The sequence below is a fragment of the Cajanus cajan genome, chromosome 9 (assembly GCF_000230855.2).
Source record: "Cajanus cajan strain Asha chromosome 9, NIPB_CcT2T_4, whole genome shotgun sequence".
Lineage (NCBI taxonomy): Eukaryota > Viridiplantae > Streptophyta > Magnoliopsida > Fabales > Fabaceae > Cajanus > Cajanus cajan.
Genome location: NC_138525.1, coordinates 7,920,351 through 7,937,509, shown reverse-complemented (window position 1 = coordinate 7,937,509; position 17,159 = coordinate 7,920,351). Strand labels below are relative to the sequence as shown.

The following is a 17,159-nucleotide window of genomic DNA, read 5'->3' as shown; positions in this document are numbered from 1 at the left end:
GAGCATATGAAAGGAAAATGATAAAATAAGGGTATACCAAATTAGTTTTAAATTGTACGCAGTTTTATTCATAGACGTGTTTGGTGACATGTAAGCATGTCGCTCTTTTTTTTTTAGAAAAACAAGAAAAAATATTATCTACCTTGTTATTCTAAGTTGAATTATGAGTTTGGCCTAATTATCAATGATTAATATATTTAAGAAGCTAATCAACTTAAAATGTGACCTTGAACCAATTAAATATTTAAGAAGCGTCGCAAAACTAGAATGTGTGTGGAAGTGCAGTTTGAAAATCTTACTAGCTCGGGACCTGATAATGACAAGTGTGCGAGCGTCAGCCTGCCACGTGGATCACTCACAGTATCGCTGTTCTGTCTGGAAAATCAGCATACGTTTTTCTACTTCTTAACGAACGGCTATCACAGTTTACTCTTCTTGATTTAAATCTTGTGTTAAAAAGAGAAAAGAAAAAGAAAACACTGCCACACCCACAATCAGTTCTTAAACTCAAACTTGTCTATATCTTTACATATTTGAGCTTCTTATGAGTTTTACTTTTACTGTGCCTCTTTCCATCTCAATTCTCAACCCCTCAAGCCCGTGTATTTATTAGAGTGAAATTCTACATTATTCCAACCAAAAACAATGACTATAGTCCACTTTTAATTAGCCAAACGAGAATAGAACATATAATCGTTTTATAATCCATGGTACTTTTAATTTTTGCATCGGAGAAGTGAGGAAAAACAACACGGAAGGTATAGAATCTACTTTGCTACCAATTTATGTAGAGGAAAATACGGTCCATTAGCACCTATTTGCATAATTCTCATTTCCTCCTTTATCTTTTCGGCGCAGCCAAGCGTGCTTAACAGCTCAAGTTAAGAACATGCATGCATCAAACACTCTTTATCACTTTAATAAATCATAGTTTATGGTAAAAGGCAATAAAGTAATGACTCAATGAGTCCGTAATACCAACCTTAACTAACTAAATTGACATCAAACACGTGAACAAGAAAAACTATAAAGATCGACGAAGAACAAGATAAACATACTTGATCTTTTCATACTATATAAATATATAAGAAACATAGCTGCGGGCTCATGCATTTGAAGCCACTTCAGCCCCTTCCCTCCATTTTTCTCGAATCCTACTATAAAACTTCAAACTCGTATACCAAGACAATGACAATTTCACATTCAAGACAAGACAAAGAAGAAAAAAGTCAAAAAAGTTCACTAATCACTAACACCACTTACTTAACTTTCTCTCCAATTTTTTTCCCTTATATCCACATCCCAAGGTAAATTCAAAACTACATAGAGGTGATCCTTTTTTCTTTCGAGAAAAAGGAACGAAGAAACATGATTAGACCCTGAAATTTTTGCCGGTGAAGGTTTGTCCAAATTGCCAACTGGCGGGAACAATGTTCCAGGAGGTGGAGGTGCGTCGGTCACTGGCTGTGACCCTGAAGGAAAGTGACTGACCAACCAGAACAGCGTTTGACTGCCAGTTCTGACCCCAGTTCCGGCTCATGCTCATCCACCCAGTCTTTGACCCTTTCACGCTCGTCCTCACGATATCCCCTGCACCCGCCACGTTCGTGATCAAAACCAAGTTGAAGTAACGGAAGCCGTTGATCGTGAACCTTATCCCTCCCTGCTTCCGGCAAGGTACCCTGCACGTCACCAAGGGCATTATAATTCGTAATATAAAAAAATTAAATAAAAAAAGAAGCACTTATAAAAATTTTGGTTGGCTTAGAGAATCGTGCAATTACGCTGCAAAAGTTGCACGTTTGTCAAAATCCTGAACCGGTTTCAGATGAAGGGTTTAGGTTCACTTTCTATCTCAAGCTAGGGACCCACAAAAACGATTCCCCAAAATCAAAATGAAACATCAACCGTTCTCATCAGTTTTCACTTTCACTTTTCCCCAATTACGAATCACATACTACTACTACACAGTCTACTCTCTACTGTCTAGTCCCCAACACAGCGCAAGAATCTCAGAACACTTTGTCGTGCTAAACGACGTCGTACTTCTGATTACGTGCTTTTCTTGTACTTCGAGAGGGCCAAAAGCCAAACAAGCGCCTTCTTGTTTTCTTCTTTCTATTATTCTAAATTTATTTTAATAAAATAACAAAACATCAAAATCCCCCTTAATTTGTTTTCTAACCTCTAAACAATAATAATGCCGAAAACCATAGCTTCCGAAATGCGAGCAATTCTGAACCATTCTTGAGAAAACATTTCACAAGTTTAAAAATTGATGCTTTAAATGGGTGGAAATTGAGAAGGGTAGGGTACCTGCGGTAAGAAACAGGGACGATGCCGGCGCGGTACTGTGCTATTTTGAGGAACATGGGCATGGCGAGGTCGAAGTGGGGTCTGGGAGGGTTGCACCAGCCTCCATTGTCGCTGGGGAGAGCGTAGTTTGGAGGGCAGAAGTTGGTGGCGGTTATCAGTATCGAGGGGCTGCCGGCGTGGCACCAGCTGGGGTCGTCGGCGCACTTTATCTCGAAGCACGCACCGCAGCTCAGCCCGTTGTTGAAGAGCGCCGTGCTGAGCGCCGCCGTGTTGACGCCATAGCCCTGGCTGTAGAGGTTCCCGTAGCCGCAGGCGCCTCCCATTGTCCCCGAGGCGTCGCTCCCCCCGTAGAACGTGGCGTGCGCGCTCTCCCACGCGCCGCCGCTGTAGACTCCCGGGATTCTCCCCTCCGAAGGAGTGAGGAGGGTTATGAAAGCAATGGCGATGAGGGAAAGTGCGAGCGAAGGCATTGGTGAGTGTGGAAAGAGAAGGGTTTGTGTTCTGAGTTCTGAGTTCTGAGTTCTGAGTTCTGAGTTCTGACTCCTGAGGAGGGAAGGGAGAAAGGTGCGTTGGTATTTAAGGAGAGAGTGGCGGGGAAAAGTGGGCCCCACTTGGATCCATGTTATTATCACCGTTCATTTACGCCTCTTGCTAATCAAAAAATTATCTTATATTAATTTATGACCCAAGGGGTAGTGACAGTGTAGTGTGGTGATGAGTGTAGGGGACAAAAGAGGTTAGGACCTCAACCTTCATATCAAATCTCTTTGCTTCATTCGCAAGTTGTGACATCTTTTTTCTGTTTTTGGATTGTGGGTTCTTCTTTATGCTAATACTTACTGTGCTTGTATCCATATTTCAATTTTCAACTTTGGTGTGTAATGCTTGGACTCGAGTCAAAAGTTACCGCCATCCAATAGTGTGGTGCGTTACGTTGGATGATCAATGGCTTTGCAATGTGAATATAGTAGTAGTACGGACTTTTTTTTTTCTTCCATGGGAATAGTGCTGGGGGACGAGGACGACCAGAATGAAAGAGAATAATCCTGCCTGAAAAATTATAACTTCATTCACATTATTTAATTGCTTCTTATTTTAGAATTAAGATGCATTGGAAAATGTCTTAGAATGTGTACTTTTCATTACAAATGATTAATGACTAATGTTTCGATATATTAAGATTTATTAGTGTTAATCTCCTTTAATATATGTTTTTTTTCTTCTGTCAACTATTACAGTTTATGATGACATATATTATTATTGATACATTTTAGCTAAATTCTTACAATCAAATTTAAGTTAAATAATAAACCTGAGTCACATATCACGGCTACTGCACCTGGATATCCCGTTTCCGTTACTTTCCCTTGTCTATTTTCTTAAATGGAAAAAATCCGTTCAACACGTTCATTGATTTTTCAATATTTTCAGTCGCGCCATAGTCATAGAATCTGTAGCAAAAACAGAAAAAGTCGGAGAGACTAATAAAGTAGAACCTAATATTTTCTCATAAAGATCCAGGGAGTGAAAATTATGAATCACAGATAAAAGTAAATACATATCTTGAATTTAGAAATTTGTTAATCACTATTTGGGATGAAAAATAAGAAACAGATGGAGACCTTAGCCATATTTGGTAGCCTTTCACATTGTTTCCCATGTCAGCTTTGTCGAGTTAACACATGAAAGAAGTAATTCACTCGGAGTTTGTTGCTATTTTATTTTTAAATTCCGTTTATAGAAATCTCGTTGTAATAATATAGACTCTTTATTTTTTTTATTTTATTTGGTGATAATTGCCAATCTAACTCTCTATTGTACATCAATGGAAAAAAAGTATATATCAATTACACTTTGGTGTACAAAATGTTTATCATCGTTTTAATATTGTCACACAATTCAAGAGATAAGCATAATTTAAAAATAAAAAAAATACAACACTTCTTCTAATTTCCCTAAAATGTATGTATGTATGTTTCCTTAATTTTCATTAATCTAGTTGTTACTCTCGCTCACTGAAGTGTTGAGGATATTGCGAGTGACCCATTAATTATTGTCAGTCCATTGAACAAATAGAAGAAGAAAAAAAATCATTCATGAAAATTGTAATGCAGCCACGATAAGAGTGTCTTTGATTTCCCATTCATTCACGTTCAAGGAACTTTCTCACTTTCGCAAAAAACGCAAAAAGAAGAGTGATGGATTCACATTCTATTGAATTTAACCAAAAAAAACAAGCACAGACTAAAAGACCTATCCCCATTGAACTAGTGAGGAACAATAACCATACTCCAACTTTAATGAAGTTTTGGTTATTTACAAAATGTGTTATAAATATTTGTTTTCGTAAAATGTTCATGATTTACATATAATTTAGGTCTCCATAAATTATTTTTTATTTTAGCTTTAATCCTTATATTTTTAAAAATCTAGTTTTTGATCTTTGAAAGTTTTATTTGATTAGGTTTAATCTTGATAATTTGTTTTTATTTACATTTTGGTCTTTATAATTTTTTAGATATTGGCTTTGCAAATATCCTTTAAAGATATGTAGGAATGAGTTGGAATAAGTTGTTTATTGTTATTACTGAATAAAATAATTGTTTTAGATTGTTTATTTGAACTCAAAATGTTTCAATCAAAATTCAAAATATATGAAGTGAGATTTGGTCAATTTGATATTTTAACATAATGTACTAATTGTATTATAATAACATTATGTATAGTTAAATTAATTATAAAATAAAAGAGACATAGAACCTAAATTAATATATTTTTGATAATATATGTTAAAATAAATATTGTCATATTATACAAAATATTATATATTAAAAATTATTATTATTACATAATTGTTCCACAAATTTATACTTTTTTAAAAAAAATATATATAAGATATTGAGATCACTTGAAATATAACTCCTAACTCATCTTAAATATTAAATCGGATATAATTTTAAAACTCAAATATGTCCAAATCAACAATAAATCAAAATAAAAACAAGATAAAACAATAAAGATCAAAATTTAAAATTTCAAAGTATAATAATCAAAATGAAAATGAAATGAACTATAGGAAAAAAAATATAATTGTGATTTTTTATTACATAAATATAATTGTTTAAAATCAATTTTAGCAATCTCACAAACATACATATAATTATTTTTAGTTGTGGATGGAATAATTTTTTTGACCCATATATATTGTTTATGTTATAAATATATTTTGAATAGGGTGAGTGTTTGGGTCAAAATTAATCTACGGACCAACCTGTTAAGACGGAATCAGAATGTTTTTTAAAAAAAATCTATATTCTCATGGTACTCCTAAACTAATTTTATTTATTTGTGGATTTCGCATATCAAGCATAAGAAAAAAAAATTGGCTATTTATTTGGTAAATCAAACTTATCCAACCTATTAAAATATTCGAATTTCACAAACCAAACCTTAAACAAGCTAATCCTACCTAATATTAAATATTGTTAGAGTTATTATGTTAAATATATGACTTCTCTTAAAATTAATATTGTTAGTTATTATGTTAAATATATGATTTCTCTTAAAATTGATTTATATAGAGAGTTTCGGGTCTTTCTCACTATACCTGTAATATTTTTCGTGCTTGAATATACCATCTGAGACATAATTCATCGGTGTTTAAACTTTAAATACTTATAATGATAAATAGTTTATTATAAAAATGAACATTCTTGGGATGTTAGATGTGAACAAGAGAGACCGTTAAAATAAATAAAAAAACTTCCTCTTTCATGGCTGTTGATATTTAAGATTAATATAGAGAAATGAGAAATTAGTTATTTGATATATATTTGAAGTAAAATATTTATTTAATTTCATTATTCAATTAAAGATTACATGATTTTTCACTTTTTCCCCCATCCTATCCTCTAATGAATTAATCTTACAAAAAGAAAATGTTATTAACACGATAATAATTTTCATATTTAAAAAAAATGTATTTAAAAGGTATTAATAACATTTGATTTTTGTATGATTAATACATTAGATGAGAGGATCAAATTAGTCGGGAAAATACATGAAAAATTGTAAAATTAACTAAATATAGTTGAAAAAGTATTAATTAAAACATTAATAGTTTTAAATTGATTAAGTTGAAAAATAATCTTATTTTAAATAAGCACATGAAAACTGTAGTTGAAAAATATTAACTAAATTAACAATTTCTAAAAAAATTATTAATTTAGAAGAAAAAAATTCACTAAAAGTAAATTTCTTAATTGTATGAAAGCAATAATATAGGTGATGAATATTTTACATGTATAACATACAAAATTTGTAATGATTTAAAAAAATAAAAATAAAAAACTAAAATAATGGAAGGAGTTAGTAAGATGTAAAGACAATTTAGGAGTTGAAACTTTAGAAAAGTAGTGTCTGTAGAAGGAAGAAGATTAACATGCAAAAGTAAGTGGAATAAATTCAACGGATATAGATTCAGCAAAGTGATGCGATCGAAGCGTTCACCGCATTCAGCGCTCCACGTATCACGCCGTGCATTTGCCGTACATTCGGGGGACGCCGTTGAGTCTTCCGTCATTCTAATGTCCCACCCACGTACTACTCAACGGAACGGAGAACAAAGGACACTTCTATTTTTTATTATTTTTTTTAAAGGACATGGTTCATGCATTTATGTATAGTCTAAAATTAATAATAAAAAAACTAATCTATATTCAAAATTTAATATTCTTGAACTGTGTTTACTCTTGTGACTCCCACCTTCTTAAAGGGTTTGAGGCGTGACTTTGTTAAATTATTCGATCGTATTATTATCTACCAAATCAGCCACATCTGCCACGTATAGTGAGTATAATTAAACCGTAGTTCAACAACTACGTAGGTGCACACACCATTATTTGTTGACTCACTAAATGCTAATCCATAACGGTGTTATCTAATATTTGACTTCACCATATAACAGGTACCATAAATTAGTACGTAGGTCTTGCATTATTAAGGTATATTGTTTTTGGATTAATTAGAGGCTTGTTTCTTGGCATAAGTGAAGTGATGGACGTGGAAAACAAAGAAAAAGGGACAAGTGAAATACGTGCTGCTGGCGTTTTTCCTACTACTACCTACCAAACTAACAACACATCCACTTTCTTCTCAGCTACGGATTGTGCACCTGTGAACCTGTTTATTATTTCACCTAATATTATTAAAGGTCTTCCAATAATGCCTATTGCAATTTTCACAACTTTATAGTAAGAGTTTTATTCTGTTATATATGATTCAAGCACCGGAAAAATTAACTAATTTGCCACAGGACTATAACAAGCATATAGATTTTGGGGTTTAAATTAGGATGTAGAATGATAAATGGTTTAGTACTAATAATTGAAAGACGTCATTATGGTTATTATCTTTCCTTTAGTGAAAAGTTTCAATGATATGGTGGTAGGTAATTCAGTTGGCACTGACAATTAACAGATGCCAAGGTAACCAATGATTAAAAGGCATTCTTTGCCCAATTTATGTGAGAGACCAATTGCAAAACCATTCCTTGAAATTTTGATATGGCCAATTGCATTCATTTATGAAAATTTATTGGTCTTTGAATTGATTACAAGCAACTTCTTCACTCCATGAGACACTCAGCAATGTACTACTAGGCAATAAAGCTATGGATTGAAGTTTGGTTTTTAAGTCACCAAATAATATTTTAATGACACATCAGTAAAATTCGATATGATTCAATTAAGTCAATTATTAGAAACAGATTTGCTTTCAATTTTAGATAATTAGGTAGTATATCATTTGATGAGTGTAGTCTCTGCTGCAGTGCTGCTAAATCAACTAATACCACTTACTTTGTATTGTATGGACAAAAATAATAACCAAATGAAAAGTATTTTTGTCATTAACACTTTGAAATAACAACAGAATCAATACACTGGAGGTTGATTTGAAGATGAAAATTTCTAGAAAATAACAGCTATGTTTTGATGAGATATTGATTAATGAGAGCATTGTGTAGGATGGGCTAAGAATTGATATTTTCAGGATAGAATATGCGACTGATAAACTGGGAAACAATTAGGGAAGTGTTTCTAAGATGCCTAATACCATAGAAGGTTAAAAAAAATGTGACAGATAAGAATATAAACCATTTGATGATTAAGTAAAGGAACTGCTCTAATCACAAGAAATCGTTAATTAGCAAACGTTCTTGCTATGTCCGAAACATTCATAAGTTAGTCAACTCTTTTTGTAAATCTGATCGGATCTGCTTTTTCTAGTTTCTTCTACATGATTATATAAATTAGGGAGCCATTTCTCATGAGACATAGTACCTGTAAAAATAGGTTAGATGTCTTAAAAGAGATTTTTAAACCTATCTTAAATCCAATTGTGATCCTAATCATGAGTTAGTGTGACGATTATCCAAGACCCTATTATTGGAACTTGGAAGGATAAAAAAATGTTATTTAGTCTATATAATATAAAATATAAAAATTTACATAATTATGAACAATTAATTAATAATAATTTTTTTTACTATAGTTTTAGAAAAATAAATTAGTAATATTAAATAAAAATAATAGAATGTGATATAATATTGACTTATTTTTTTCAACATTAATGTAAAATTATAAATAATGATTACCTTTAACCTCTCTTTTTTTCCTATTAATCTCTATTTTTTTAATTCTCTTTCTATTTTTTTAAATAGTAACCTATCTTATTGTATTGAAAATTTGAAATTAAAGTGTGAATCTCGATCTCTCTACTATAAGCTTGATGTATCATTATTATTAATTCATTTTTCAATATTTAGTGATCTCTAAAAATATCTCATAGTCTCGTACAAATTTATTATATGTTTAGTTATTTTTTAACAATTACATTTCTAATAGTTTACGTGTTTTACACTTTTAGACTTAAAAACTGGAGTAATAATATTCAAATAATTATACAACATAAATTTTTTACTTTGTTCATAACACCAAAAAATTCAAGATCAATTCTATTTACATCAGGTCGAAGCCTAACTTTTTTTTGAAAATAAGACAAGCTAAGGCTTTCATTAAAAATACTAAGTTTTATGTCATTTAAAAAGCCTATTAAACTTAATAGGTCGACCTTTTAAATAAAATAAATGAATACTTATTATTATTGTATTAAATTTTTTATAATATATTAAAATCATATATTAATTTATCTTTATAAATATTAAACATTTTAACTTATATAAAAAGATAAAAAACTTATAATTTTTATTCAAAGATAAATATATGTGATTTATAAATTTTATTACAAAACATGTTTCAAATAAGTTATATTTGGCATTAAAAATAATTATTTATTTTTATGTATAATATTGTTAAATTATTATAAAATAGACTATTAAACAAATTTATAGACTAGACCAGATTTTTATCTAAACAAGACTCATTAATTCCTTTAAAAAAAAATTGTCTATAAGAAGTAAATAGGTGAGATTCATGTCATATGTATTTAATTGAAGTTAGTTTCAGATCTAAGAAAACCTAGCAGAACCTAACTTATTTCCTCTCTTAAGCCAAAACCTCGAAATTCATTAAAACAAAAGCCTTAACATATAAACCTAAAATTGGAAATTCAAGACATACGTATTTTGCTTGCCCTAAATCGAGAGAATGCACTATATTTCAGCTTCATGTTGAAAAGTTGAAGGAAACTTAAAATAATAAATATAATTAGCATATAGCTCGACTTAAAATTAGGAGATTATAAGAACGACAACAGTTATAACTAAGGATTTGAATTGAGTGTGAAATAAGTATTTGCTTCATCTACATGCTATAGAGCATATATACACATATTCATATATTTGCGTAAACACAAACAACTAATCAAAATCTTTAATGAATGAAATGGATAATTAGAGAAATAAGTTAACTGTATCCTGTGCCTGTGGGTGTGTCATGATGCCTCTATAAGCATTTAATATTGCATCATGCATCTAGAAAAGTATCATTGTAAACAAGATCATGGCCACAGTAGAAAAGTAGTAGTGGAGAGATGGTTGCTGCGGTGGAAATAAAACTAGTAATTATTTAATGTGATATGACAACAAAAGGAACAATTAGGGATAAAAAAATTTAATGACTGCCCTATGGCCAATACACTTGATAATATTGGTAGCATGATTTAATATTAATGCATCACATTTATTCATGTCATGCATGCTCTAATTGAAAACGTGACCAATCTTTAGGGGACAATGGTGGACCGTTTACAATGTGGTGTCTTCTCTTTAAATGAAATTCTTTGCTGAAATTCAGCATGCTCTATTGAGCTTTACGCAATCCCCATAAAAACCCCAAGTTTCCCCTATAAGCAAGCAAGTAGACCAAGAATCATATCTTCAACTTTTGTACTTGTTCTCCCATGCATTCCCACAACCACCAGCTTTTTCTTTGTATATGTGCTCTTTTTGAACTCAAGCTATGTTTTAATCATTCATGGGCCCCAAGCTAGCCCTGCCACACTGCCCTAACTAAGCAAAGCTTGATGAAGACAAACTACCTGTTTAACTACCTAGCATAATGGGCCATGGAATTTTCAGAAGACCAACTACCAAATTTGCTTTTAGGAGTTTGGGCCCTTCGGATCTAGATTTTATTTGGAGATGGTTTTCAAGAAGCCTCACATGATTAATCTCTTTTAGGTACATTGATAATTTGATATTTGATAGGTTGGGACCTTGTGTATATCGATTGTCATTAAGGGCCACAAAAACTATAAATTACTATATTTTTAAGTTGATGCTGTGATTTAACAAACTGCTATTAATTTATGAAGATTCCAATTTCTGACACTAGTGTGATCAAATGAATTAACTGACGAATTTTAAACTTTTTAGGATTTTCTTATCATATATTGATTTCTCACTTGCATAGTATGTGAATATTATTTCGAATATCACGTTTATTAAGTCTAATCTATTTTCTCAAAATATGGTATATTTTATTAAAATATATATATTCTTTTTGGTAAATTAAAATTTTTATTCTTAGTTTGGTTAGTACCGACACATTGGAGAGATGGCACCATAACATTTAAAAAAAAAAGATAATAATAACTAAAGAAAATACGACATGTGTTTTATGAAATACATATAAAAGAAAGGTAAGAGAGACAGAAATTCAACCTTTAAGTAATCGTGATAGTTTAACTATGATCTGGGTTACTGATATTTTTAATTGTTTATTAATATATTATATTACATTAGTTACTTTTATTGTAAAAAGTAGAAGAAAGTCACGTTGTGTCTCTGTATATTTAAGTTTTGAGAAAAGAATATGATTATAAGAGAAAAAGAAAAAACAATATTAAGATATGAGAATAAGTAACCATAGAAGTTAGTAAGAGTGTTTTTTTTTTTTAAATTATAGAATGTGTGGTATAGTTTTAAGATAATAGTGTCTAATTTAAAAATGAAAACTAAATGAAGGTTAAAAAAATCTATTTTATAATATGTTTAGATTCCATAAATAATCTTCAACCAAATCCAAATAGACAAATATTATTTTAGTTTTATAAAAATGTATAACTTCATCTCACAAGTCAATTCATATAAATAAATATATAAATTTAAATAGAAAATTATATGTAATTAATAAATATTCAATTTAAATAAAAGTAGTCAACTGAGAATAATTTAAAAATTACAAATAAATTAATTAGAGAATAAAAAAATAAAAAGAAACTGCTAAACTAGAATGGTAACCCCTGAAATATAGAAAGAGGATTTTTTTTGTTACATTATAAGAGCAACTTAATAACGTTTACATCATAAACTCTCAAAACTAAAGGTTGGAATATTATTACGAGAAAAAAGACTCTGCAACGACGTCTCAAAGGGGTTCAGCTACAACTCGAGTTAGGGGAATCGGAGAGCTTGTCGCGCTTAGAAAAGGCTATACAAGCGGAGCTGGACGAAACTTGTCTTCAGGAGGAGTATCTATGGTTTCAAAAATCTAGAGAGAAGTGGGTGAGGTTTGGGGACCGAAATACGTCTTTCTTCCATGCTCAAACTCTCGCACGAAGAAGGAGGAATAAGATACAGGGGTTGTTGCTGCCAGATGGGTCTTGGCACACGGATCCGGTGGTAATGGAAACAGAGGCAGTCAGATTCTATAAGGAGCTTTTCTCGATCAATAATGACCACGGGCCTCTAGACATGCATGTAGGGGCTCCACCTGGCCTGGGTGGTGCGGCCCTATCTGCCTTAACGGCCCAGTCACGAAGGAGGAGGTTCGCCGGGCGGTGATGAGCATGAAGTCTTTCAAGGCACCAGGGCCGGATGGGTTTCAACCGTTCTTCTTTAAGCAGTACTGGCCCATTGTGGGTGATGAACTATGGCGTACAGTGAAGGATGCCTTTCGGTTGGGGTACTCGAACATATCACTCTTGGAGACACAAATGGTGTTAATTCCGAAGGTGGATCATCCGGTGAGTCTCAAAGAATTTCGTCCTATCAGCTTATGTAACGTTGCCTGGAAGGTTATTTCTAAAGTGCTTGTGGCTCGTCTTAGACCCTTCCTGTAGGACGTCATTGGTCCTTTCCAGGGTAGCTTTATCCCTAGGAGGGGGACTCGGGATCATAGTATTGTTGCTCAAGAGGCCTTCCACTTCGTACGGAAGGAAGGTTCTGGTGTGGGATCCTTAACCTTAAAAATTGACCTTGAAAAGGCGTATGACAGGGTCAGGTGGGACTTTTTGGAGTCTACGCTGGTGCAGTTTGGTTTTCCAAGAATCACAATTCAACTTATCATGTGGGGGTTGAAGAATTCGTCCATCTCACTCCTTTGGAATGGCAGTTCCCTACCGCCCTTTGTTCCGTCTCGTGGCCTTCAGCAGGGAGACCCATTATCTCCGTATCTGTTTGTTTTTTGCATGGAGCGCCTAGCCCTTAGGATCTTTGAGTTGCTCTAGGAGGGTCATTGGAAACTGATTCAGCTATCCCCTGGGGGTTTACCGCTATCACACTTGTTCTTTGCTGATGATATTTTACTGTTTTGTCAAGCTTCAAATGACCAAGCTCAGTTGGTGGCGTCAACCTTGGAAGAGTTTTCGTGCTCGTCAGGCTTGAGCGTCAATTTGACTAAGTCTAAGTTTGTCAGCTCTAAAAGGGTTTCACTGAGGAGGATAAATACATTAGAGGGCTTGCTTGGGATTGGCCACACGGCTCGGATTGGGAAGTATCTGGGGGTTCCCATGATGCATGGTCAGCCGAGGTGCGCAGATTTTTATGATGTGCTGGACAAAATCCAGAATCGACTTGCGGCTTGGAAGTCCAAGCTTCTCAATAAGGCAGGTAAGTTGTGTCTGGTGAAGTCTATCGTCTCCTCTATTCTAGTTTATAGCATGCAAACATTGTGGCTTCCTCAAGCAGTGTGTAATAGAATTGATCAGGCTTGTCGTCGTATGCTCTGGGAAAAATCTGACAACACCCGGTTCTGGTCTCCAATGAGCTGGGATGTTGTTACGCAACCACAAGAGTTTGGTGGCCTTGGAGTTAAGGAGGCGCGAAGGGCGAATGTATCACTTCTTGGGAAGTTAGTTTGGGATATGCTTACTGCTCCTCAGAAGCCTTGGGTTCAAATCCTCAGCGATCGTTATCTACATGGGGACTCTATATTGTGCGCTCAACACAGGAGGGGTGTTTCTCCAACCTGGTCTGGTCTTATTAAGGCCCTTCCTTCTCTTCGTGAGGGATTCGAGCCTCAACTAGGGTCGGGGGCCTCTTCCCTTTGGTACACGGACTGGTCAGGTACTGGACTTTGGTGCGGGAGAGTTCCTTTCGTTCATATTGCAGACACCAACAAATCGGTCGCAGACTGCTGGGTTAGAGGAGAATGGAATTTCACTGCCTTGTATACTGTTCTCCCGACGGAGCTGATAAACTCGGTCCAACGGTTGAGCGTCGACAATTCCCTTTTGGGGCTGGATCACTTTGCTTGGAGAGGCGATAGCTCATGTTGCTATACAGCGGCATCTGGGTATCATTTTCTGACCACGGTGCTGTCAACTAAAGGGGATGAAGTTTGGAAGAAGACCTGGAAGTTAAGGATCCCTGAGAAGGTTAAGTTCTTTCTGTGGCAATGCCTTCACTCAGCCCTTCCAACGAATCAGGTTCGGGCTGATAGGAGGTTGGCCGAATCTGGGGCTTGCTCGCGTTGCTCTTGCCCTCAAGAAACCATTTTACATGCACTTCGGGATTGTCCTTATTCGCGAGAGGTGCTGATGGCTGACGGGATCAATGCAGGGTGGTTTTTCTCTGGAATGGATTGCTTTCAGTGGCTGAAGAGGATTATTTTGCATAACGAGGCGATCAAGCTATCCATCACCCTGTGGTGGGTTTGGCGGTTTAGGAATAACATGCTATTTAACGACGAGCTTTGGACGATTTCGGCGGTCCTTCGGAAGATGACACTATCTACGGTGGAGAATAGTGTGTATAACGCTAAGCAACGTCTATGGGCAGAGCATGCCATATGGAGGCCTCCGGAGCATCCGTGGGTCAAACTAAACACGGACGGGAGTTGGGTGAGTGGGACGTCTGCTATGGGGATGGGTGGAGTAATTCGAGATTCGGCAGGAATGTGGCGGGGGGGTTTCTCGCGTGGTGTTTTACATGGTGATGCGTTACGTGCCGAGCTGTTGGCCTTGGAGGATGGCCTAGCGTTTTGTTGGGATGGTGGGTTTCGGAAAGTGAGTTGTGATTGTGATTGCCTGGGCGCTGTTACGCTGTTTCAAGATCGGTCAACGGATAGGGATTACCTGCATAAGCACTATGATGTTATTCGTCGTATAAAGCGCATGCTAACTAGGGACTGGGAAGTTCATGTAAGTCATATTCCTCGAGAGATAAATTCAGTAGCTCATACGCTTGCTAATTGGGGTATAAGGAACATAGGTTCCAATGTATTTTGGAGGAGTCCTCCAGACTTTATCCTGTTACCATTAGGGAGAGACTCGATGTCTTGAGTTGTCTACTTTTTAGTTTTCACTCTTTACAAAAAAAAAACTAAAGGTTCATATTATTAAAAGTTGTAATATATATATATATATATATATATATATATATATATATATATATATATGGTTTATATGTCATATCACTATCACTATATTCCAGGACAAAAAAATATGTCATATTACTAATAAATTTTTATTAATTAATAGTATAAAATTGTTTACGCCGATAATATATAATCATCAAACTCTTTCAAAACATCTCTTTTAAATTTATGTTGGAAAGCTTGGGGCTAAGTGAAGTTAAATTATGAAATGGATGTTAGGGATTTAAAATAATCAATTAGTAGAATTACAAATTTTTCTCTTTTTTTGGTGAATTGAGTTAAGAATATCTAAATATACGCTGAAAAAGGGGGATGACCTTCAAACGGGTAACTTGTAACGATGGACAAAAAAAAAAAAAAAAGCTAATGATACTATATTTTTTTCTCTGTCCAAATAACGCTATTATTTTTAGGCAAATGATAAACACACCTCCACTCTCGTATAAACACACCCTCTTTTTAAAAATATATATATAAAATGTCTAAATTACCCTTTTAAAAAAAATGAAATTCCTAAATTTACACCTCCCTTCCCCGCATCCCCTTTCCCCGCACCCCACACTCCACACCCCTCTTCTTCCCAAAGCCTATTTCCGCTCAATGTCATTAAGCAATATACTTTTACAGTCATTCTGAATAGAAAAAAAGGACTAGCCCCACCATAACCAGGATAAGAAAGGTTCTTTTACAATCATTAGAATTCCGGAAAGTACTTTTACAGTCATTAACATTCCGGAAAGTACTTTCCGGAATAGTAAAATTATTGTTCATATAATTCCGGAAAGAACTTTCCGTAATAGTAACTTTAATATTATGGAAAGTACTTTCCGGAATTATATAACAAAACATTTCCGGAAAATACTTTCCGGAATAAGAATTTAATATTATGGAAAGTATTTTCCGGAACATTTTTATATAATTTCGGAAAGAACTTTCCGTAACAGTAAGAAGAAGAAGAAGATGAGTGCCAGAAAGAGAAAGAAGAAAGGCGTGCGAGGTGCCGGAAAAAAAAAAAAGAAGAGGAGTGCCAGAAAGAGAAAAAAGAGGGGTGCGCAATGTCAGCAGGTGGTCTCGTAAGAGAAAGACTCTTACTTGTTCTATGGAAAGACACACTAGTACAAAAATGACTTTTAAAATCGGAGTTTTAAAATCAATCATAAGGTAGCCATTTTAAAAGTGACAAGGTGGCCTGTACTGCAACAGAACGGCCCCAGAACGGGCTGTACTGCTTTCAGAATGGGCTGTACTACAAGCAGAACGGCCTGTACTGCTTGCAGAACGGGCCGTTCTGCAATCAGAACGGGCCGTTCTTCTTGCAGAACGGCCCGTTCTGGTGCCGTCTGGTGCTGGGAAGGAGGTGCGGGGAAGGGAGGTGTAAATTTAGGAATTTCATTTTTTTTAAAAGGGTAATTTAGATAATTTATATATTTTTTTTTTAAAATGAGGTGTGTTTATACGAGAGTGGAGGTGTGTTTATCATTTGCCTTATTTTTACCGGGGGGTGAATAGCATAGGCCTATCTACTTGAGACATCAAAGGCCCAAAAGAATGGAATCCAAAGAAGCTCCGTTGACCCAACAGTGAGGCCCATGGTGCCATGTTAGACCTTGAAATCCATTACGCACAGAGAGGATCCAAAGTCCAAACTAAACCAAATTAACAAGCAGAAGCAGTGGCAATGGCAAATGCGAAATCCAGAACGAATAAAACGTCAAAATTTAG

The 17,159-nt window shown here is 34.5% G+C and overlaps 1 protein-coding gene across 1 annotated transcript; it reads right to left on the bottom strand.

Moving 5' to 3' along the window:
- Nucleotides 1–1,042: 1,042 nt before the first annotated feature.
- LOC109814044 (expansin-A4) lies at nucleotides 1,043–2,882 on the bottom strand. The gene is made up of 2 exons (XM_020378374.3): nucleotides 2,317–2,882; nucleotides 1,043–1,682 (listed from the first exon to the last, which is right to left on the bottom strand). Exons 1-2 carry the CDS (start codon nucleotides 2,784–2,786, stop codon nucleotides 1,373–1,375), a joined length of 780 nt encoding a protein of 259 aa, XP_020233963.1. The 5' UTR covers nucleotides 2,787–2,882; the 3' UTR covers nucleotides 1,043–1,372.
- Nucleotides 2,883–17,159: the final 14,277 nt, after the last annotated feature.

Coding starts and splice junctions, on each gene's coding strand:
- LOC109814044 (XM_020378374.3), bottom strand. CDS start 2,786: ATGCCTTCGCTCGCACTTTCCCTCATCGCCATTGCTTTCATAACCCTC. Junction 1,683..2,316: donor GTCCCTGTTTCTTACCGCAG/GTACCCTACCCT, acceptor GGTGACGTGCAG/GGTACCTTGCCGGAAGCAGG.